The following is a 20,828-nucleotide window of genomic DNA, read 5'->3' as shown; positions in this document are numbered from 1 at the left end:
AATGAAATATCTTCAACTGCAATTTACTTGTAGTCCCAGTTTCTCTTGAGAATTACCATAACCCAGTCAACAGTTGAGTTTGTCCATTCTGGGCTACTGTAGAAAACTCTGCGAAGAAGACCTGCTCCTAGATACAAGGGGCTCATTCTAAACCAATTAAAACAAGTTTGAGGCAATATTACACAATAATTAAAACAGTTATGAATAATGTATTCCATTTCTGCAAACAGATCCCCCTAAATCTTACCTACTGGAACTTCTTATGTGGCTTAATTTCTGAGTTGATTTTGATATTACAGTTCATATTTGTATAAACCGTTTACATATTGTGTTTTTCACCTTCCATCACATGCTTCCTCTGATATACTGATTAAACTACTTTTTGTATTGTGTCGTTTCGTTTACTTGTATGGGATCAATACTTTATCTAAACATCAGAAGTCTGCCATCTAGTGGACAAACTTCTGCTCTTCTGACTCTTTTTATGTCCAAGAAAACCAACCTGAAACTGACATAATCAGTCCAACTGCTGAACACGTTCAGCTTACAGGGACTGATTCTGTATCACAATGCTTCTGGAAGTATTCTACAGTGAGCAGCATTACAAAAACCCAGTGAGCAATGAATTTCAAGTAACTACTCAAGTCGCCTTTATTTATGTTCCACACAAATGTAGTTAAGAAATCAAGATCTTGTTATATCCTAATGAAAACGTGTAACAAAAAAAATAGTGCTTCAATGATATCCCAACATGCTTTAACAACTTAGGTACGTTTTTGATTTAAAAAGGCAAACATTTGTATCACAAATCACGGTTTACATGTGCTGCAATCTACAAATCCATGATGTCCTTTCATTATTAAAAAGGAAAAACAAAAAAAGAAGGACAGAGATGAGATTCTGGATGCAGTGGAGAACGAGTTAATGCAGCGCTTTGAGTGTGGTGTTGTAATTTCAATCCTAAATGTCACGGTGGCAGGCATCCCTCAAAAGACCTCCAGGTCTGCAGCGTTGTAGACCACCGATGCCGTCTCCTCGATGCCCACAGCAGCTTCCTCCTCACCCTCCTCTTCGTCGTCCGCAGCCTCCTCCAGTGACTCCAAGGCCTCATTAGTATCACTGGCGAAAGTCTCCCTGGAGACATCGTCGTGCTCCTGCAGGTTGAGCGTGCCGATGGCCTGCTTCATCTTCTTGGCCACCATGTACCGCCTCCTCTTCTGGGCGGCCTTCTTGCTCTTGCACTCTTTCTGTTGTTCCTCGAAGAATATCTTCCGGACCTGGGACTTGCTGATGCTGGGTGTGTTCTTCAGCAGGTTGAGATACACTCCACCAGGCGTCCTTCGCCTGCTGCCGTCCATGGTGTACACGCCACCGCCTTCCTCCAGTGTGGCTGTCTCTCCAAGCAGCTCTATGGCTTTTTTATTTCCGATGACTGTGACAATGCGCTCTATCAGATCTTTTTTGGGCTCTTGCAGCCTGTGTGCGATCTCCTCCGTCACCTTGTCCTCGGGGTCGTCCTCCGTGATCTCATACCGGCCCTTGATGTCCATCTCCGCCCTGGGGCCCAGTCTCTCTTTAGCCGGCCTCTTCCTCTTGGCATCCCTCTCCTCTGAGTCCCGGTCCTTCATGTACTCCTCCAGCTGGGCGTCCAGCATGCTCACCTCTCCGTCATTATTCGCCTGTTTCTCCAACTCTCTCTCCTTCTCCATTATCTTCCGGGCCAGCACAAAGTTATAAGTCTCCACATTTCTGCTGGACATGCTCACTTCACCTTCCATGCCGAATATGCCCAGCTCTGCAGCGACGGCATCCTGGCACTGCTCCTGGACCACAGAGCCCCAAATGTTGTTCACCTTGCGGCCTCCTGGCGCGCCGGGGACGGGCAAGCGGCTCGGCTCTGGCCGGGAGGTGCAGGCAGGCCTCTGGGGGACGCTGGACACTCTTTGTCGCTTCCGTCGCCAAACAGTCGCCTCCTCGTCTGACGAGTCCACGTCACTGTCGCTGGACTCTACCGTCCTACCAGTGCTGCGGTAGGCGGCGGCAGAGCGCTGGGCAGCGGCTCGGTCGTGGAAGGACTGGCCGCTAGAAGCTGGAGGAACCTGGGGTCGAGCTTGCGCTGCGGCGGCGGTGCCCATCTCAGTGTCCGAGCCAGAGCCGGAGATCTCCCCATCTTCCAGGTCCCCTTCCATTAGATTTCCGCCGCCAGCCATTTATTGTATGGAAGCCACACCGCAGAGAATGGCTGTTGACTGCTGATTTAATGCATAGGCTAAAGTTTAGGTACAAGTTAGCAACAGCAGCTAACACAACCCGTAGTTTGAAGCTAGCGATGCTACGGAAGTTAATATTAAACGGGGAACGAGCTCAAACAGAAATGCGTGTCTTGTGCGTTAGCTGGTGACGTTAGCTGGCTCCCGTGTGCTCCTTGCGTGGCTCCTCCACTCACTTTGAACGGCTATGACGAGGTTGACAATCTTGAGACCCTCCGAAGAAAATTCGCGCTACGCTAAAGCCACACTTCCGCCTCCCAAATGTCAGACCCTTTCAAAATAAACCTGACCACGGGGTTCACTTTACCAGCAAACCAACAAAGTCAAGTGTTTTATATATAATCTAAAAAGTTGGTAACCCATATTTTTGACGACGCCTAATTGTGAATATAGAAGTAAGAATAGGGAATGTAAATCAAAGAGCATAACATAGCCTTAGGATAGATAGATAGATAGATAGATAGATAGATAGATAGATAGATAGATAGATAGATAGATAGATACTTTATTCATCACCAGGGGGAAATGTGTTTATCAAATAGTTTCCATCAAGCCATATATTAATTCGCAAAATATAAATATACCTTTATTTGATTTGCAATTAAAACTTGTGTAAATATTATAACCTTTGTAGGACTACTTTGATCTGTGATATTTTGAATGGTCCTCTGCCTTGGATTGTCCCCGGCGGATGTAGCGTACGATCGCGTCAACGAAGACCGCTCTTGCGCAGTGTGACAGATAAACAATATGGCGGCGTCCTTGCACCGCCTCAGGTCTGCTGGGAAGTATCTCCTTCAAAGACATGTACTGAAGATACATTATGTACCCAAGGTAAGAGGCCCGTGTTCACTGTGTTGTTTGTGATACAACGCTTCCTCCGCAGTGATCACGGTCCAGCGGAACGGAGGAAACCGTTCTCGTCATGGCCGGCCAGGCTCCGTGTTTGCTAACACGTTAGCTAACAGCTGCTGCATGCTGGGCTGTTGCGAGAGGGGAATGACGCAATGGGTTATTAATATGTCGCTGGATTGTTGTGGCCTGTAACAGCTGACGTCACTGTCCCACAGTCGCAGTATCACCGTGACCGTGCATCACCGTGTGTCCTCCGCCTGCAGCTTCCGGCCGCACCGCGCCGACTGTTGGCCACTCAGGCGGCTCAGCAGGTGGCTCTGAATGTTCCTGAGACCAAGGTGACCACCTTAGAGAACGGACTGCGGGTGTCTTCTGAGGACGCTGGGCTGACCACCTGCACGGTGAGATGGAGACACACACACACACACACACACACACACACACACACACACACACACACACACAGACTTGCTGTGTACGTGCTACTTGTATGTATTTATAATAATATCGAAAAGTACTAATGCATAAATATAATTAAATGTCGTTTTTTTGTAAACTGATTTTGTTTTAAAATAGCAAGATGCAGCAAAGCATCTCAAGTCAACGAGTTGAGCTGTCATGAGCGTAGTAAAGAGTGGAGCTCCGTCATCTCCGATCTCTGAGGTTCTGGAACAGCAGCCGCAGAGTGTGTGTAGATATTAACCTGTGGATATTCATTGCTGACTTCGTCCAGGTGGGCCTCTGGATAGACGCCGGCAGTCGCTACGAGAATGAGAGAAATAATGGCACTGCACATTTCCTGGAACACATGGCATTTAAGGTGAGATGGTTACAGTGCAACATCTATAAAGACGGCTTGCTTGAGATTTTTTTTTTAAAAGGACTAGTGAGCTAAATGGAACTAAAAGATGTGTTCATGTGTGTGACAGGGCACCAGGAAGCGCTCCCAGTTGGATCTGGAGCTGGAGATTGAGAACATGGGGGCTCACCTGAACGCCTACACGTCCCGAGAGCAAACGGTGTACTACGCCAAAGCTTTCTCTAAAGATCTTCCACGAGGTACGGTCCAGCAGGGCACAGCCGCTGAATGAAGGCTTTCAGGGCAAGGCCACAGCGACACGCCGTGATGAAGACAGGCAGCATATGTGTTGTTTAGTTGCACAGAATTTCATATTTGATTGCATAAACGCGGCACGAGGGGTTCTCTCTGGTATCGCATGCACAAATGTCGCTTTGGGAGGAATCCATCGTAGATGAAGCAGCAAGATAATGTTCTACTAAGTTCCCTCAATGGACCAGAATGCAGCCACGAGACTTGTTCGGCTTCAACTAAGCAAGATGTCTGCGTGCCTCTTTATGACCGACATCAGCAAACGAGGCCGTCAACAAGGGGATTGGTTAGTTCTGTACAGGGATTCTAGATCTCATCAGGTCTGATTCCCCGTGAAATCAGACGAAAAGATTTGCAGCGTACAGGTTCACCAGAAGTTCCTTCAGACCCAGGACTGAGAGGCGGGCTGTCAGACCTTTATGTCCCAATGGTGCTCATGGAAACACTACCGCTTCTGTCCACTGGGGCCGCCAAAATCAACACAAAATTAAAGTTTCATGTAGTAGTTTTAAGTATATAACGGTTCTTTACAGTTGATTCCATTTTAAGAAGTACATTCAGACTTATCCACTGGCAGTTGTCAGATGTCTATTTGGGAAATGTAGGAAATCACATACAGAGGTTGATGGAAACCAAAAAAGCAAATTATAGCAAAACACAAAGGTGAACTGAACACAGGCCGATGTGTTTGAGTCCATCCATCCATCCATCCATCCATTTTCAATACCGCTTATCCTCATTAGGGTCGCGGGGGCGCTGGAGCCTATCCCAGCTGACATAGGGCGAAGGCAGGGGACACCCTGGACAGGCCGCCAGTCCATCGAGGGCACATGTAGGGACATACAACCATTCACTCTCACATTCGCACCTATGGGACATTTAGAGATCAATTAACCTGCAGCATGTCTTTGGACTGTGGGAGGAAGCCGGAGAGCCCGGAGAGAACCCACGCTGCCACGGGGAGAACATGCAAACTCCACACAGAAGGACCGCTCCGACCGGGAATCGAACCCGCGGCCCTCTTGCTGTGAGGCGACAGTGCTAGCCACTACGCGGTGTGTTTGAGTCATGAAAAGAAATCATTGCTCCATGCACCCAAATAAAAACACTCCTGTTTATCTTTTCTTCCAAGCTGTGGAGATCCTGGCTGACATCATCCAGAACAGCACACTGGGTGAAGCAGAGATCGAGAGGGAGCGAGGGGTGATCCTCAGGGAGATGCAGGAAGTGGAGACCAATCTGCAGGAAGTGGTCTTCGATTACCTGCACGCCACTGCGTACCAGTCCACAGCCCTGGGCAGAACCATCCTGGGCCCCACCGAGAACATCAAGTAAGGTCTCCAGACCCCTGATCTCAGTGTGGTTCATGTACGGCTCTCTCGTGCGTTCCAAAGGTCCCCTTACCTTTTCTTTCATGCTGTAAGTGGGTTGTATTTGATTGCAGAACGATCAACAGAGGTGACCTGGTGGAGTACATCACCACTCACTACAAAGGCCCTAGAATCGTGCTGGCTGCTGCTGGAGGTCAGAGCTGTTCATCTCCTCACATTTTAGTTTGATCTGAAACAACAAACCCACATCGATGCTGGGATAATTCCCACCATCCGTCATCGGCTAATGTAGAATCTTTTTATTAGACAAACTAGTTGGTTAATATTACTGCTGATTGTTCATAACCTACACCAGACCAAAGTAAAGTAGCACGTTGAGCGTGTTCTGATCTTAACGACATCGTGGTGTGTTTTTGATCAGGGGTCTCGCACGATGAGCTCATTGATTTGGCCAAGTATCATTTCGGAAAACTTCCTGGCAGAGGGGAAGCCCCGGCACTTCCTCCATGCCACTTCACAGGAAGTGAGGTAAGGTTGAAGTCTTGAGCCTAATGCCATGCATTATTGTTTTAAGTTCTCCTCTTTTTCTGAAAAACATATTCAATTTTGTCATGTAAATCGAGTATTTTGTATTATTCTATTGTATTCGGGGGCATTTTCTGCCTTATTTATTAGATGGCACTAGTAGACAGAGCCATGGGGGAGAAGCAATGCTAAGAGGTCCTAAACTGAGTTTGAGCTGTTCAGGTTCATGGCTGTCTTTGAGTAACTTGAAAGTGCTTTATGAATCAAATTAAATAGTTATTATAATTTTCTCATATAAATACAAAACAAGAACATTGACAACTGTTTTATTTTCAAATAAAGTATATGTTAGATTAGCACAGTGGGAATATGAGTTTGAGTGAATGTGCTCTGCTGACCCTTCAGATCCGTGTGCGTGACGACAAGATGCCTCTGGCTCACATCGCCATTGCCGTGGAGGCGGTCGGCTGGTCCCACCCCGACACCATCCCCCTCATGGTGGCAAACACGCTTATTGGAAACTGGGACCGCTCGTTTGGTGGAGGAGTGGTGAGTTCTGATGAAACCTCAACTCCCATTTAGTTTAGTTTGTAGTAAGTACATCCAGACTTGTTAAGTGACGTCATGGCAATCAAGATGTATTGACCTATATCCTTTCTGGCAGTGAGCCAGTCATTTATGTTTAGCTCACGAACCATTTCAGTCTGCTGCTGACTGTCATTGAAAAGAAGGTTTCTGTGGTACAAGGTGAATAATATTTCTGTATGTGCTAACCGTCCCTGTCGGATTGTGTCCTCTGAACTCAGAATCTGTCCAGTAAACTGGCTCAGATGGCCTGTCAGGGAAATCTGTGCCACAGCTTCCAGTCCTTCAACACCTGCTACACAGACACCGGCCTGTGGGGGCTCTACATGGTGTGTGAGCCCGGCACCATCGAAGACATGATGCATTTCACTCAGATGGAATGGTGAGTACCCAGAAGGGACCTATCGGATGGACGGTAAGGGTTTGTTTGTGTCATGCGGCCTCCTTCAGGGTCCAAATATAAAGACGGGTAATGAATCTTGTTGCTCCATGTTAGGATGTCTCTTTGCACGAGTGTGACTGAGGGCGAGGTAGCACGGGCCAAAAACCTGCTGAAGACCAACATGCTCCTGCATCTTGATGGTAAGGTCTCATCCCCATAATCCCAAAAGCAGAATGTAGCGCTTGTTTTTTGATCTATTAGATGTTAATAAGCAGGGTTTGGCACCAACGGCCACAATGATTAACTGGTACGATCTTCAAAGATCACTGTGGCAAAACACTGTCCAAAAGTCAAGGATGAATATCCTTATTAAGACCATCACACGTATATAATAAATGACATTTTGAAAAGATGTGGATGTAAACTGGAGGCATACAACTGCAAAGTTGTAATTCTAGCGTGTGTCTTCTATGATTTTTTTATCATGCTAAACTAGAGATCTGTCGTGAGTGACCAACTATAAACACTTATTATTCACTCCAGGATCCACTCCCATCTGTGAGGACATCGGCAGACAGATGCTGTGCTACAGTCGGAGGATCCCTCTTCATGAGCTGGAGGCCAGAATCGATGTGAGTGGATCCAGTCAAATCTCAGTCACTTGCAGCGTACAGAGGTTTTAATTCAGGGGCGTCCCAAATTATATTAGCCATTTAAACTCTGGTTGTAATTATGTATAAAGTAGAATTTCTCAGATTAAGAAGCAGAGATAGGTGAGGAATATTGATTGATGGGGCGCCTGCATATTTTGCCCAAACATTTTAGGCCTCAAGACTCCATGAAAATGTTGAATAATTTCTCCAATTCATGATAAATCTTATTGCCTCTCAGCCAATATGTTATTTAGAATGATTGTATGGCCCATGTCAGTTATCAAAAGTAGAAGATGTTTTATGCAAGCTTTGCTTTTAAGGTAATATGGGAATTTGGGGAAGAAAGAAAGATCTTTTACTAAAATGTAATGTTTTGTTCCTGCTGCTACAGGCCATTGATGCTACAACCATTAAGGATGTGTGCACCAAATACATCTACAACAAGGCTCCTGCCATCGCAGCCGTCGGTATGTTTGTCATTGAACAAATGAATCACCTTTTGAATGAGAATAGTGTTGCATACAAATAATACAACCCATAATATAACACACTGTACTTTCCCTCAGGTCCAATTGAACAGCTGCCCGACTACAACCAGATCCGCAGTGGAATGTTCTGGATGAGAACATGAACAACCAGCACTGAGGACTAATACCCAACCCCTGTACAGCAGAACAAAGAATTTAAACTCAGATTTTTTTCCCTCCTTTAATTTTTATTATAAAATAAAGACCAACACAATAATGTTAAAATAACACGAATACTATTCTTTGTGGTTCTTGTCATTTTTTACTCTTTCCTGCAACGTCCTGTGCAGCTTTCTTGGCTTTAATCATCTCCACCAGTTCCTGTCAGAAATAGGGAAAGGTGTTAGATTCTGCCGACATGGACAAAAGAACATCAGTAGGCTGTAAACGTACCTTGTACCGCTTCATACAGTCTTTCTTGCTCCGTCCTGGGACTGCAGCAGCAATCTTCTCCCACCTCTCCGCAGTGCTGACTGGGTACGTCTTCAGGGCTTGTTCCAGAAGCTTCTGTTCATCTGTGGTCCAGGAGGCAGCGTTCCCCTCACTAGAGCCTGAGAGTGCACATGGGTTACACATCGTTACGGTATTCCCCTCAGTGGGACTTCGGTCTTGTGTCACAGCTGCACTCACCATCAAATCTCTCTGAGGGCACAGCGTTGTCGATGGTCGGCGCAACTGCACCGTGTTCCTTGTTGAACTTCTCAAAGGCTTTTCGGTTAATGTCGTCTTTCTGCACTGGATCTGTGGAGATGACATTAACAAAAGTCGATACGCGGCATTCCATACATGCCCATCTACAGGGCTTCATTGGCATTAATGTAAACAGGACTGATGGTATGATCCTGAAGCAGAGTGGAGCTCACCTAGCCGCTGTAGATTCTTGGCTTTGTTGATGACATCTTTGGCTGTCCTCTTAATGCCACTGGTGGAGTGGAGGTTCATATAGTTGGCAATAACCTCCCATCTGTAAGGGAAAACAGTTTGTAAAGTTACATCAATTCTATTTGAAATTAACTCAAATTAATACCGATACCTGAATATGACTTTGGTTGTTCTTTATTGGGTACATTACATATTTTGTGATTATGGCTGATGGGGCAGAATCATCAAAGAGAAAAGAAGCTAAACATGAGTCAACCTTCGTCAGTCACTAAACAGATGCTTTAAAACTTCCTGATATTCTCTCCAATATTGAATTGGTCCCCTTCCTCCTACACATGTATAAACCCGGCAAGGCACGGATTTACATTAATATAAAAATGGACGTTGAATTATTCGATGCCATCAAATTCAAGTATGCATTATGTCTAAAAAAGTTATAGTATTTCAAACAAGTCCCAGAACTGTATGGTAGAAAAACTCTTTAAATCATATCGTAAAAACAGTCATAGTATGCAAAGAAATGATCGTAAAAAGTCACAGTATGGCAAAAAAAAAAAATCATAGTATAGTGACTTAAATTTTTTTTTAAAGTCAATAGTATGGTAGGCAGTAAAAGAAAATCATAAAAAGGTAATAGTATGTAATAAAAAATAAAACATTTCCAGAAGTAGCATGTCTTTACATAAAACGTAAAGTAAATTGTTGAGAACTGGGAGGGCTCTCACCGGGCATTGGTCCCAGCAGGGAACAGGTTGACGGCTTTGATGAGCAGCTGGAGGTCCTCCTCGTTCCAGCCCTTCCCCCCCGCTCCTCCTGCTCCGCTGGCCTGGTCAGAACTGCGGACCGCCTGCCTCGTCTGGATTTCGGCCTCCTTCTCCCTCTGCAGCTGGGCGTTCACCTCCTGCATCTGAGGGGAGGAGCATCAGCATGTTGGTGCACTTTGAAGACATCAGCTGACCCCCTTTGCCTTGTGGTGGCATGTGCGGGGTCTCCTGCTAGTCATCTCTGTGTATCTTATCAAAAAGAAAAGTTACCTGCTTCTCCACGGCTACCTTGCTGTCCTCTTTTGAGCCCAAGGCCAGGATTTCATTCAGGGACTGCAGGCTGGAAACGAGTACCATCAAATACAGTTACACATCTCATTTATCACAGATTACTGGAATATAGTACATGAAAAATAAGATATCGACAAAGCATATAGAACATTACACACACATTTATTATATATATATATATATATATATATATATATATATATATATATATATATATATATATATATATATTCAAAACATTGTGCAGCAAAAACTGTCCAGTTAAACAATACAATACAACAGATAACTTACATTTCATTTATAGACATTATATTTCCAAACACTCCCAAACACTCCCAAACACTTCCAAAGTATTATAGGATATAGAGATGTGAAAATTCATTTCTGGGGGTGATATTTAACCACAAAAACTCAGGAGGTCTGTGTATGTTGCTGCTCTGGGAAACACGAGGCACATTATTTATCATAAAGCCTTTCACACTTGTAATGAATATAAAAGATTTTGTGAGATATATGTTCGGTGAGAAGTTATGTGGTTGACGGATGCTGAATATTTGTCTGTGCATCGGAGCACTGGGGTTGTTTGAGTGGTATTTATAGTAAATACACGTTGGAAAGCAATAAACGTCATCAGTGGTGATGTTGTCGTTGCGTGTACCTCGTCAGCTCCAGGCGATCGCAGAGCTTCTCCACTTCCTCCATCATTTTCACATTCTCAGCCTCATTCTCAGCAAAGTAGTTCCAGTTCTGTGGAGGAAGAACAAACAACTTTAACTGAAGCGCTGCGACTCATGCAGGTCTACACGGTCAGAAAGCACTCCTTCAAATCTCAAGTGGTCCTGTGAGGCAACCTTGCAGGTGGTCCTGAGTTTCAGCCTCTCCTTCTTGATGGCCTTCTTCTGGATCTCCTTCTCTTTCTTGGCCAGCTGAGCTACCTGCTTGGCCTCATCTTCCTCCTTCTCCTTTGCCAAGCGAGCTGCCTCCAGCTCCGCCTGCCGGACCTGTAAAACACACGGGAAGCCGACTGATGAGCTTCTGCCAAACGGGGACAAAACTATTTCACAAGCATTTCATCTACTGGTGAGAAGTTTATGGTGCGTAGAGCAGTCCGTCTACGATATTACAGTCCATTACTTCATTTTCACTGCAGACATTTTAACAATATTGATGATGACTTGGTTCCATTTAGGTGTCACAGTACTGTGTACAAGTTTTTACTTCCAATTGTTTACGCCCAGTTCACCATAGACCTCGGTTTTAACTCATAAGGAGGGAATTTGTGCATAAATGAACATCCCTTAACATTTTTACAGCCATTTCCTCATCACCTTAGTATATCTTGGGAGATATAAACGTTTTATCAAAATATACGTTTAAAATACTTCATATGTGAAACCAAATAGATGCATAAAATGGGCTTTGGTTTTTTCCTCTCATCAGTAAAACAAGCAGAATGTACGCAAGCCTTTCATATTAGAGTCAAAGTTATAAGCAGAACAATACCAACATTCAGGCTCCCTCGTGTGGCTCAGGGGTGTACTGCCAATAAAGAAATGTTCAATAAAAGACTTCATAATATGCTGCTAATAAAACCTCCTGCAATAGACGTGTGTCCCGACTCAGTCTTTGGGAATAACCGCCATAGAGCACCAAATGTGGATTGATCCACCGTTGCAAATAGTCCCCAATGAATGCACTATTTCCTCCTGTTTGAGCAACGGTTGTAAGAAAAAAGAAAGTGACTGAATGACTTACTCGCTCCTTCTCTTCCTGCTCCTTCTTCTTAGCTTCCACCTTCGCCTTCTTCTCAGACTCCTTTCTGGATTTTTCTTCTTCTTTGAATTTCTTTATTCTAGGGTCATAACTGTAGGCGGTATCTGCATTGAGGCAAAACAACCCATCAGTCTCAGGCCGTTTCTTTGGATAGACATCGGGTTGTTTTTACAAAAACAGTCAACAGCCTAATGTAGCGTTAGGATATTTTGATTGCGTGTGTGTTTGTGTGCTGGCTGAGGGACTGTACCAACTAGTGTTCGTAATCTGTTCATCTCCTCCTTCTTCCTCTGACCTCTGGAGGCTCGATTCTGCTTTTCGATCCATCTCCTCTCATCTCGACTGTATGACAAAGTGACAACAATCGAGCTATAACACGGGCTCTTCAATGTGTTTCAGTGCAGCGAGTAGAGGAGACGCGTGCTAATTTACCATTCAGCCTTTTCCTTCTCCTCCTCATCCAGGTATGAGAATTCCCTCCATGAATCAAAGTTGTACCTTTAACAAAAAATTACAAACAAGTTAAAACACTCTCCGACAGCTTAATCTTTCTGACCAATCGCTAAGATCTCTCTAATCAAATATTCTTGCTTTTTTTTTTTACCAAAAAGAGTAAAAATTGTCCACGTCTTCGAAGGAGGACTCCATAGTTCCAAGTTTGGGCACGTGCTTTTTGGAAGACCATCTGGCATTTCTCTCGAACACGGGAGAAAACACCTCCCAAAAGTTATCTTTGCCTTCGTTCTTTGAAGGCACGGTGTTGTCAAAGGTCGGGTCGACGCTGTCGAAGGCTCTTCTCTTCACGGGGTCCGACAGGGTTTCTATAGCTGAGGTTCACACAATGACAGAAAGCTGTGAGTTCAGGCCCCTCCAGTCATAATACTGGCGCTGACAACAATTAGAGGCAGTGCTTTACCTTTAGTTATACAGGTGAAGTAGTCGTTGTCTCCCTCTACAATGCGCTCTCCTGACGCTTTTCTCTTGTCAGGATGGTGCTTCAGCACAATCAATTTGTCTGTTGAGAGAGAGCAGAGAACGTGACCGGGATTTGTCGCTTCCACCACGGTGAGGAATAAACCGCACGAGCAGGAGGAAAAGAAATGTACTCACGGGCAGCTTTGATCTGCTTCTGTGTGGCTTTGTATCTCAAGTGTGGGACCCCGAGGACAGCGTAGTGATCTTGATTCTGACAAACAAGTAAAGAGTGAGGAGAGGGTTCAAATGACAAGCCGTCTATAAATTAACTGGACTGCGTATGAAGGGTTTCTGCCCCTACGACGAAATTAGGAACTGCTACAGCTCCCCCCCACCACCGTCTACTCTTCCTGCTGACTCCACTCCCCAAAACCGGACTGGTACACCTTTTATTACCTCCAAGATGTCGTCCTTTTATGCAGTTCTTTGGTTCCCCTATTTTAGTTTGTCTGTTCTGCTTTATTTTGTATTTGTAATTTTCTATTTCTCTATTGTGTTCATTGCCTATATGGCATTATCTCCTTTGCCTCATGTTTTTTCTGAAATGTTTACTTGTATTGATGTTATGTTTTTACCTTGCTTCTATGTAGAGCACTTTGTAAACCCTGTTTTTAAAAGGTGCTATATAAATAAATGTATTATTATTATATTATTATTATTACGAGGAAAATGTGTGTCCAGTTCAGGAATAGAAATATTGATCAAATATCACAGAAAGTGGATCAAGAGTGCTGGGCTGCAGGTAGAGATTATTGTCATTATCTGGTCTTTAAAATGTCAGAAAAACAGTTAATACATCTTTCGGTCCCATTATTAACAATTTTGATAATTGATTAATAGTTTAAAGTAAAAAAATATATAATTTTATTTGCTTTTAATTTTATAATTCTCATTCCAGGCACACAGATGTATTCCTTTGTTGCAGTTTTATATTATTGTTAATTGAATAAGTTTGGCTTTGCTATTGTGCCGACAGAATAAGCTGTTTGAAGATGCCACTTTGTCACCGGTGATGGCTAACTCTCACTATTTTCTCATTTTACGCAGCATTTGTTGAAGCGCCCCAGTCAAACAATAGAGGGATTACATGTCAGGCCCGGTATAGTGGTCACACAGTCCTCTTTGTTCAAGAGGACACAAGGACGATTAAGCAGGAGAAGAGCTGATGTAAACCTGCGATTAACGGAGAATAAATAACAAACATTAAGACATTTCCCCAATTAAATTTAAAAAAACGTAATATTCCTATTTCGACCGATACCTTCCAGTCTTTGGGGTCAAGTGTTCGGAGCATCGGGTACTCCTCCAGCTGGAACTCCTCATCCTCAGACTCCTCGGAGGACACCTGTTCCTCCTCCAGCTCCTGGAAAGAGGCAGATGCATTCCTGTTCCTCCTCTTTAAGTAGGCCTCGAACCATCGACCCACAGGTTCCACCTGGATCTGCAGAGAGGCTGAGGTGGGAGACAGAGGTGAGAAGCACCACTGGATTTATTTTTCAGTGGCTGATAATAATACTTCCCAGATATGCCATCAGTCACTACAAATATTAGGGAATTTAGGAGAAACGACCACTGACCCAAATAGAGCTTTTTTTGTTTTGTTTACATACAACATGCATTTCCTGTTTCCTGCTAAAAGCACCTTGCTGAAGTTTGGGGTGGACGCTTTAAAAAGGAAAAACTACAGCTACTATTTTTTGTCCTCGTTAATAATAGTCAGCTGTCACACTATCTGAGGGTACAACAGGTGTCCAGACGGTATACAGCATTCCGGTACTTAATGGCTGCCATGCGGACACATACGAGTCAGGGAAATATCAAACAAGTGAAAGTTAACGTTAAGTATAAGAGCTGCCAGCTAGCAAGTGTTAAGCTAGCTAATTGCAAGAGCTCTACATTTTAGTTAAAAAAGTCACTGCAGCAAGTGCAACCATGAGTGGGCAGCAGCTCGGTTCCATTATGAAACACAGGAAAATACAGTTGGAATAAACCGGGAATAACATACATTACTAAAGAGCTCTTCCGAGCTGATAATACTAGCTTAGTCCTCACTGTCTGCTTTCTAGCTGCGTGCTAACGAGTGGAGCGATAGTCTTCATATTTAAGGTAGGTTAGCTAGCTACCTCCCCCTGGCCTCGTTCAGTGCTTACCGGCAGTGGCTGCGAAGACAACCGTTTCCTCACCGACCAGCGCTTCTAACAACATCGTAGAAAAACGGGCTACGCGAACATTCACCTGCCGAAATTATCAAGCGAAAGGTTTCTGAAAGTGCTTAAATTTGTGGGCCGCTCATTAACACACCACATGGGCCTCCCTCTCCAAGTGCCGCAAACGCGCTGCGTTGTTACACCGTTACCGGCTACGTGATGTGACTACGCTTTCTCACTTTGGTAGTTCCGCATGCGCGTTTTACGTAGCAGCGCTTATTCGCTGGAAACCCACTTATTTTGACATTTATTTGTAACATTTAATTATTATTTAAAATGTCGAATTATAATTGTATGAGTATTGCTAATTTGACAAAAGTATTATACATACTTTTGTAACTGGTGGTACAGCCTAAAAAGAATTCCGACATGTATTTCCGGTGACTGGCGGAAAGCGGCGGAAACCCAAAGCTGCTGTGTAATTGTATAGTTTAGCTGCCGAAGCAGCTCGGTCTTTTTGTGAGAAACAGTTTGTCTTCAGATTTAAAATGCCGGACTATTTGGGAGACGACCAAAGGAAGACTAAGGAAGAGGAGAAGGATGACGCACCTATCAGATGTATGTCTAGACATTGAAATACATTCTTAAACGCAACCAATGTTCTTTGCTGAAAAGAAACGTCGACATTAGCTACTTAGCTTAGCTTGTTTGTTAGCTTGACTTTCTTACCACTGGTCATGATAACCAATGTGGTTGTGACAAAGATATTTTTAGTCAAAGCAGTTAACGTTACTATAACATGCGTTGTGTTATGGAAATTATTAAACTGCGCCGCTCAGCTCGACACCAGTGCCAGAGGCCCAGTGTCAATGTCAGATCGTTAACTGATTCATGTTGTTTCTTCATCTTTATAGCTTTGGATGAAGGGGATATCGCCCTGTTGAAAACATATGTAAGTACGGCCCGAGCCACGAGTGGAGGTCTCTAACGGAACATGGGGAATTCGTCACATTTGCATTACTATTCATTCTTAAGTTCTAATGCGTTGCTCGCTGTTTATCCTCAGGGTCAAAGCACCTACTCCAGACAGATCAAACAAGTGGAAGATGACATCCAGCAGCTGCTTAAAAAGATTAACGAGCTGACCGGTGGGTGATTAAACCAGAAACACGCTTAAATGACCACATGGCCCTGTTTTGTCAGTAAACTACTGACTTCAGATGTTGTGACTGGTTAGCTGCTGGGTTGTGTTTGAAGTTCCTTTTGTGTTGTTTTTTTGTGTGCGACTTTGACAGGCATTAAGGAGTCCGACACAGGCCTGGCTCCACCAGCCCTCTGGGATCTGGCTGCAGACAAACAGACTCTGCAGAGTGAGCAGCCGCTGCAGGTTGCAAGGTAAAACAAACTTGGCAGATAAACAAAGCTTCTAGCTTTCTGTAGCTTCTGGATATGTGGTACGATGGTGTTGTAATTTTCTTAGCCTCCCTACTGCATTCAACTGAAAAAAACTTGTTTTTCACCCTGTCAAAATAACAGAATAAGATTTATTCAGCAATGATGGCTCGTAAATTATGTTTTACAATGTTCCCCTCCAGTACAAAACACGTCTTTAGTTTTCATGTTGGAAGTTGCATAGTATAGCCAATGTTCTAGTCCCAAAGGTGTCTGTGTGTTATTCAAACAGATGCACGAAGATCATCAACGCAGATTCAGAGGACCCCAAATACATTATCAACGTCAAACAGTTTGCCAAGTTTGTGGTGGACCTGAGCGACCAGGTGGCCCCGACGGACATCGAGGAGGGCATGAGAGTCGGGTGAGGCAGACGTGTTCTTTGAATAGCTCGAAGATGATTGAAAAGACATATTTGTGAAACGAAGTGCTAAATTTAGTGTCTTTCTTTTCTCCCAGTGTTGACCGAAACAAGTATCAGATCCATATTCCTCTGCCTCCGAAGATTGACCCAACTGTCACCATGATGCAGGTATGAATCCACTCAGGCACCTTCTTAAGAGAGCAACACTTAAGTAGAGAAATCTGTGAAAAATTTAAGCCATGTAATCTGACTTTGTTTAATACATAGTCATCATTTATATATTCTATTAAAAGTCCATCTTTACTCATAACATGAACAATTGCCATGTAGGCTTCTAAAATTTCCAGAATAAGCTGCAGTAACAACTCTTGTGTTGTAGGTGGAGGAGAAGCCTGATGTGACCTACAGTGATGTTGGTGGGTGTAAGGAGCAGATTGAGAAGCTGAGAGAAGTGGTCGAGACCCCCCTGCTCCACGTGAGTGTTCACAAATGAAGCAGATCGCCAGATCTTTTCCTCGTCACAACAGTTCAAATAAACCGGGCAGTCACTATTTTTTTAAGTGATTTTACAAACGGACACACTTCTGTTCTGTAAATAGAGCCAAGTTTCCAGTTTAGTACAGTTTTAAACTGTCGTTTGTCCACCATCATGTGAGAGAGGTTCGTACATCATCCTGTTTGTCTTTGTCCTCCAGCCCGAGAGGTTCGTCAATCTGGGTATCGAGCCACCGAAAGGCGTGCTGCTGTTCGGGCCGCCGGGCACAGGAAAGACTCTGTGCGCCCGCGCGGTGGCCAACAGGACAGACGCCTGCTTCATCAGAGTCATCGGCTCCGAGCTGGTGCAGAAGTACGTGGGAGAGGTGAGTGTGAGACCGGTCGAAGAACGGCAGCTGTTGGATCAATGAATCCTGATGGATGTAAACACACATCTTTGGGTTTCTGTCTTTTTGTTTGTTTGTAGGGAGCCAGGATGGTGCGTGAACTGTTTGAGATGGCCAGGACCAAGAAGGCTTGTCTGATCTTCTTTGATGAAATTGATGCCATTGGAGGTATGGCTCGCCTCACTGGCCATACTTTTTGTAGTTTGTAAACTTTCTCAAATAGGTTTGTGTTGATGCTCACAAAATGGCTTAAGCTACGCTCGCATCAGGGTTACGTCAAAAGATATTTGTAGAAATTATTGGAGATTCTAATCTTTAAAATAACTAGGACCTTTTTCATTTAATTTTCTTCCTTTCACAAAATACTGAATGTTAGTTTTTTAATAACCAGTGGCAAAGAAAGTCAAATGAATATCCCCACACAACATTTAACGGAAACTCGTCTGAACCTGCCAGGTGCTCGTTTTGATGACGGTGCCGGCGGAGACAATGAGGTCCAGAGGACTATGCTGGAGCTCATCAACCAGCTGGACGGCTTCGACCCCCGAGGCAACATCAAGGTGCTGATGGCCACCAACCGACCGGACACCCTTGACCCGGCCCTGATGAGACCTGGACGCCTGGACAGGAAGATCGAGTTCAGCCTGCCTGACCTGGAGGTGAGTTCATGTAGTCATGAAGTGGATTGTGTCTGGAGCTGTTTTTCTTTCATGAACCCACCCACCTCACACCGATGTTGTGTTTCAGGGTCGCACGCACATCTTCAAGATCCACGCCCGCTCTATGAGTGTGGAGAGAGACATTCGCTTTGAGCTGCTGGCTCGCCTCTGTCCCAACAGCACCGGTAAGACGGACACTTTAAGACTCACATTCCCACATCTTCCTGTAGCTCCAGTTTTCACTCTCTTCCTGTTCTAAATGAATCATCCCAGGGTCATCATAACATGGACGTTTATTTATCTTCTCAGCTGTTTGTTACCCGTGTGGAATATTGACTAGTTTCTCAGTTTAAAAATGTGCCCTTAAATATTTGGCGAAAAACTGGTGCAGCTCTTGTGTGTGGCCACTAGGGAGCACTAACATTTTGTTGCCTTCTGGATTTAGTGCCATGTTTCTATGAAACAATGTTTGCATCCATTTCTTTTTTTATTAAGACGATGTTGATGTTTTGAAGGTTTTCACCAGAGACAATGATAAGGAGGAGATATCTCAAATACAAAAACACCGTCTCTATGAATCAGAAACATGGCACAAGGGTCTAAATGCAGTTGAACCCGTTTGGTTGTAATGAAGTCGAGGTCTGAAAACAATTGTACATTAAAAGCTTTTTTCTATTTTTACTGCCCACTATCACAAAATGGCCATAGAGGCATCTCATTCAAAACCAGGAATGATTGAACATGACAGTTGTCCCGTAAGCAGACTTTAATATTGTGCGTTTGCTGTCAGGTGCCGAGATCCGCAGTGTGTGCACAGAGGCCGGCATGTTCGCCATCAGGGCTCGCAGGAAGATTGCCACAGAGAAAGACTTCCTGGAAGCCGTCAACAAGGTCATCAAGTCCTACGCCAAGTTCAGCGCCACTCCCAGATACATGACTTACAACTAAGAGCGGGTGTGTTTGGGTGTGTGTGTGTGTGTAAGGAGTTCCACCGTGGCTTTTTACTGTATAAAGAAGCAGAGCCAATTTCCCCCCCCCCCTCCCCCCCCAAAAGTCATTTTTGTTGTCATTCTTGTTCACTTAAAAATAAAGTTTATTCCAGATTGAGTCTCTGATTTGTTAAACATTGTAAAATAACTACACGCTAACTTTAAAGGCATCCTGTGTTACTTTAACAACAAATATGACTGCTGGTTTGAATCCATAATTACAGTTTTCAGTAACAAACATTTGATACCAGCATGATACAGAGAAGCAGCTTCAAGTTTCACATAAGCTTCCATCACAAACTATATATATATTTCTTAAAATATATTAAGTACACCTATCCCGACAGCAGTGACTATTTAAACACCATTACAAAAGAGGAATGTCCGTTGGAAACGCAGTCCTGAATCTCTGATTTCTTACAAGCCTCATAAACTGCATTGTATTCAGTGGTGAGCGTCTTTAAGGTAACGAGGTTGTCGGACTCCTCGGTGCTTCTTGAGGGCGGAGCTTCCACCTGTGCTACCAATAGGGCTCATCAGCCAAACCAGCCAGCAGCCAGTATTGAACGATCCCTGCATTTCATCCTTTGGAATTTGAGGGTGGCTTATTTGACAGTTGGCAGTTCAGCTTTCCAAAACAAAGTGACTTTACTCCATTTCTACTTCAAATAAAGTAGAAAACAAAGAGGTATTCTATTAGTGTCACTTTAAGTGTACAGGCACTGGTATAATCTTTTAAACTGCCCAGGCCTAGCTACAAGCAGCTGATTTACGGCGACAACGCAGCACGGCATCGTGGACGGTGGGGAACACCATCTCCGGGGTCACAACCCCAGAGAAAAACTGTAAGCTGTCCAGCTCGTTCAGCAGGCATCCTAGTGGATCAAAGCAGAGATACAGGATCAGTCAAACTGTTCTGGCACCATGACGGAACCTGGTCATATGAATATGTTAACTATTGCCAAATGATTCATCTTCATGGGCATCTCTGGAGGCGGTTGACCGATTGCCATATTGGGTGGTGGTACTTAGTCTGGCCTCATTGATATAGATAAGATTGAGATAAAGTGGCCTGACAGTGAAGTCTCATGAATCCTTTTTTCTTTTCTATTAGCTTTAGCCATGTGTATCTAAAACTGTGAGAGTATTTGGACAATTTTAGAGATTAAGATTTAAAGGGAGTGTTATGAATCACTCTGCAGAACATTCTTGATCCCCCCCATATAAAAATGATGATGTCATTATCCCACAGACAATAGTTTCCAAGTCTTGACTTTGTAGGCAGAGATGAAGCAAAAGTTAAAGTAGAAAGCTGTTTCCACATCAGAGTAACATCTTCTCTAAGCTCCTCTTGACTGACACACACAATGTAAACATTGAATTAGGGCTCATGGGAGTTGTGGTCTTTTCTC

At 44.1% G+C, this 20,828-nt stretch overlaps 5 protein-coding genes across 7 annotated transcripts in view; 2 read left to right on the top strand and 3 right to left on the bottom strand.

Moving 5' to 3' along the window:
- Window positions 1–626: 626 nt before the first annotated feature.
- phax (phosphorylated adaptor for RNA export) lies at window positions 627–2,552 on the bottom strand. Its single transcript, XM_034526282.1, has one exon. It carries the CDS (start codon window positions 2,208–2,210, stop codon window positions 987–989), a length of 1,224 nt encoding a protein of 407 aa, XP_034382173.1. The 5' UTR covers window positions 2,211–2,552; the 3' UTR covers window positions 627–986.
- Window positions 2,065–8,478, top strand: pmpcb (peptidase, mitochondrial processing subunit beta). Of its 2 annotated transcripts, none has more exons than XM_034526280.1 (14): window positions 2,065–2,177; window positions 2,905–3,104; window positions 3,389–3,526; window positions 3,859–3,945; window positions 4,055–4,184; window positions 5,369–5,567; window positions 5,681–5,760; window positions 5,989–6,095; window positions 6,498–6,641; window positions 6,899–7,059; window positions 7,174–7,259; window positions 7,603–7,691; window positions 8,104–8,179; window positions 8,279–8,478. In XM_034526280.1, the coding sequence occupies exons 2-14, from the start codon at window positions 3,021–3,023 to the stop codon at window positions 8,341–8,343; spliced, it is 1,446 nt and encodes a 481-aa protein (XP_034382171.1). In that variant the 5' UTR covers window positions 2,065–2,177; window positions 2,905–3,020; the 3' UTR covers window positions 8,344–8,478. The 2 variants fall into 2 exon arrangements, with proteins under 2 accessions (XP_034382171.1, XP_034382170.1); XM_034526279.1 differs by having other exon boundaries at window positions 3,341–3,526.
- On the bottom strand, window positions 8,413–15,303 carry dnajc2 (DnaJ (Hsp40) homolog, subfamily C, member 2). Its single transcript, XM_034526278.1, has 16 exons — window positions 15,075–15,303; window positions 14,186–14,376; window positions 13,060–13,135; window positions 12,866–12,964; window positions 12,554–12,776; window positions 12,382–12,447; window positions 12,200–12,291; window positions 11,932–12,053; window positions 11,028–11,177; window positions 10,835–10,923; window positions 10,156–10,225; window positions 9,847–10,028; window positions 9,103–9,203; window positions 8,870–8,980; window positions 8,633–8,790; window positions 8,413–8,560 (listed from the first exon to the last, which is right to left on the bottom strand). Exons 1-16 carry the CDS (start codon window positions 15,127–15,129, stop codon window positions 8,495–8,497), a joined length of 1,851 nt encoding a protein of 616 aa, XP_034382169.1. The 5' UTR covers window positions 15,130–15,303; the 3' UTR covers window positions 8,413–8,494.
- Window positions 15,300–19,530, top strand: psmc2 (proteasome 26S subunit, ATPase 2). Its single transcript, XM_034526281.1, has 12 exons — window positions 15,300–15,689; window positions 15,986–16,023; window positions 16,138–16,219; window positions 16,367–16,466; window positions 16,756–16,887; window positions 16,983–17,055; window positions 17,267–17,362; window positions 17,583–17,747; window positions 17,849–17,936; window positions 18,225–18,427; window positions 18,516–18,612; window positions 19,218–19,530. Exons 1-12 carry the CDS (start codon window positions 15,620–15,622, stop codon window positions 19,373–19,375), a joined length of 1,302 nt encoding a protein of 433 aa, XP_034382172.1. The 5' UTR covers window positions 15,300–15,619; the 3' UTR covers window positions 19,376–19,530.
- The window catches only part of slc26a5 (solute carrier family 26 member 5), a 21,480-nt gene continuing 20,154 nt past the window's right edge, over window positions 19,503–20,828 (bottom strand). For both annotated transcript variants that reach the window (XM_034526274.1, XM_034526273.1), the window contains exon 18: window positions 19,503–20,291. In XM_034526274.1, the coding sequence (XP_034382165.1) occupies window positions 20,167–20,291 (125 nt within the window). In that variant the 3' untranslated portion in view covers window positions 19,503–20,166. The remainder of the gene's footprint in view (window positions 20,292–20,828) is intronic.

This window comes from Cyclopterus lumpus, chromosome 23 (genome assembly GCF_009769545.1).
Source record: "Cyclopterus lumpus isolate fCycLum1 chromosome 23, fCycLum1.pri, whole genome shotgun sequence".
Lineage (NCBI taxonomy): Eukaryota > Metazoa > Chordata > Actinopteri > Perciformes > Cyclopteridae > Cyclopterus > Cyclopterus lumpus.
The sequence above is the reverse complement of the archived record's forward strand: the minus strand, read 5'-3'. Positions and strand labels throughout refer to the sequence as shown.

What these genes read in the sequence shown, in the direction of transcription:
- phax (XM_034526282.1), bottom strand. Translation starts at nt 2,210, where the DNA reads ATGGCTGGCGGCGGAAATCTAATGGAAGGGGACCTGGAAGATGGGGAG.
- pmpcb (XM_034526279.1), top strand. Translation starts at nt 3,021, where the DNA reads ATGGCGGCGTCCTTGCACCGCCTCAGGTCTGCTGGGAAGTATCTCCTT. An exon ending in AGATACATTATGTACCCAAG is followed by an intron (nt 3,105 to 3,340) that starts GTAAGAGGCCCG and finishes ACTGTCCCACAG; the next exon opens with TCGCAGTATCACCGTGACCG. An exon ending in CATGCTCCTGCATCTTGATG is followed by an intron (nt 7,260 to 7,602) that starts GTAAGGTCTCAT and finishes TATTCACTCCAG; the next exon opens with GATCCACTCCCATCTGTGAG.
- dnajc2 (XM_034526278.1), bottom strand. Translation starts at nt 15,129, where the DNA reads ATGTTGTTAGAAGCGCTGGTCGGTGAGGAAACGGTTGTCTTCGCAGCC. An exon ending in GAAGCAGATCAAAGCTGCCC is followed by an intron (nt 12,965 to 13,059) that starts GTGAGTACATTT and finishes CTCTCTCAACAG; the next exon opens with ACAAATTGATTGTGCTGAAG. An exon ending in AGCAGGAAGAGAAGGAGCGA is followed by an intron (nt 11,178 to 11,931) that starts GTAAGTCATTCA and finishes TGTGTTTTACAG; the next exon opens with GTCCGGCAGGCGGAGCTGGA.
- psmc2 (XM_034526281.1), top strand. Translation starts at nt 15,620, where the DNA reads ATGCCGGACTATTTGGGAGACGACCAAAGGAAGACTAAGGAAGAGGAG. An exon ending in TGAAATTGATGCCATTGGAG is followed by an intron (nt 17,937 to 18,224) that starts GTATGGCTCGCC and finishes TGAACCTGCCAG; the next exon opens with GTGCTCGTTTTGATGACGGT. An exon ending in CCTCTGTCCCAACAGCACCG is followed by an intron (nt 18,613 to 19,217) that starts GTAAGACGGACA and finishes GTTTGCTGTCAG; the next exon opens with GTGCCGAGATCCGCAGTGTG.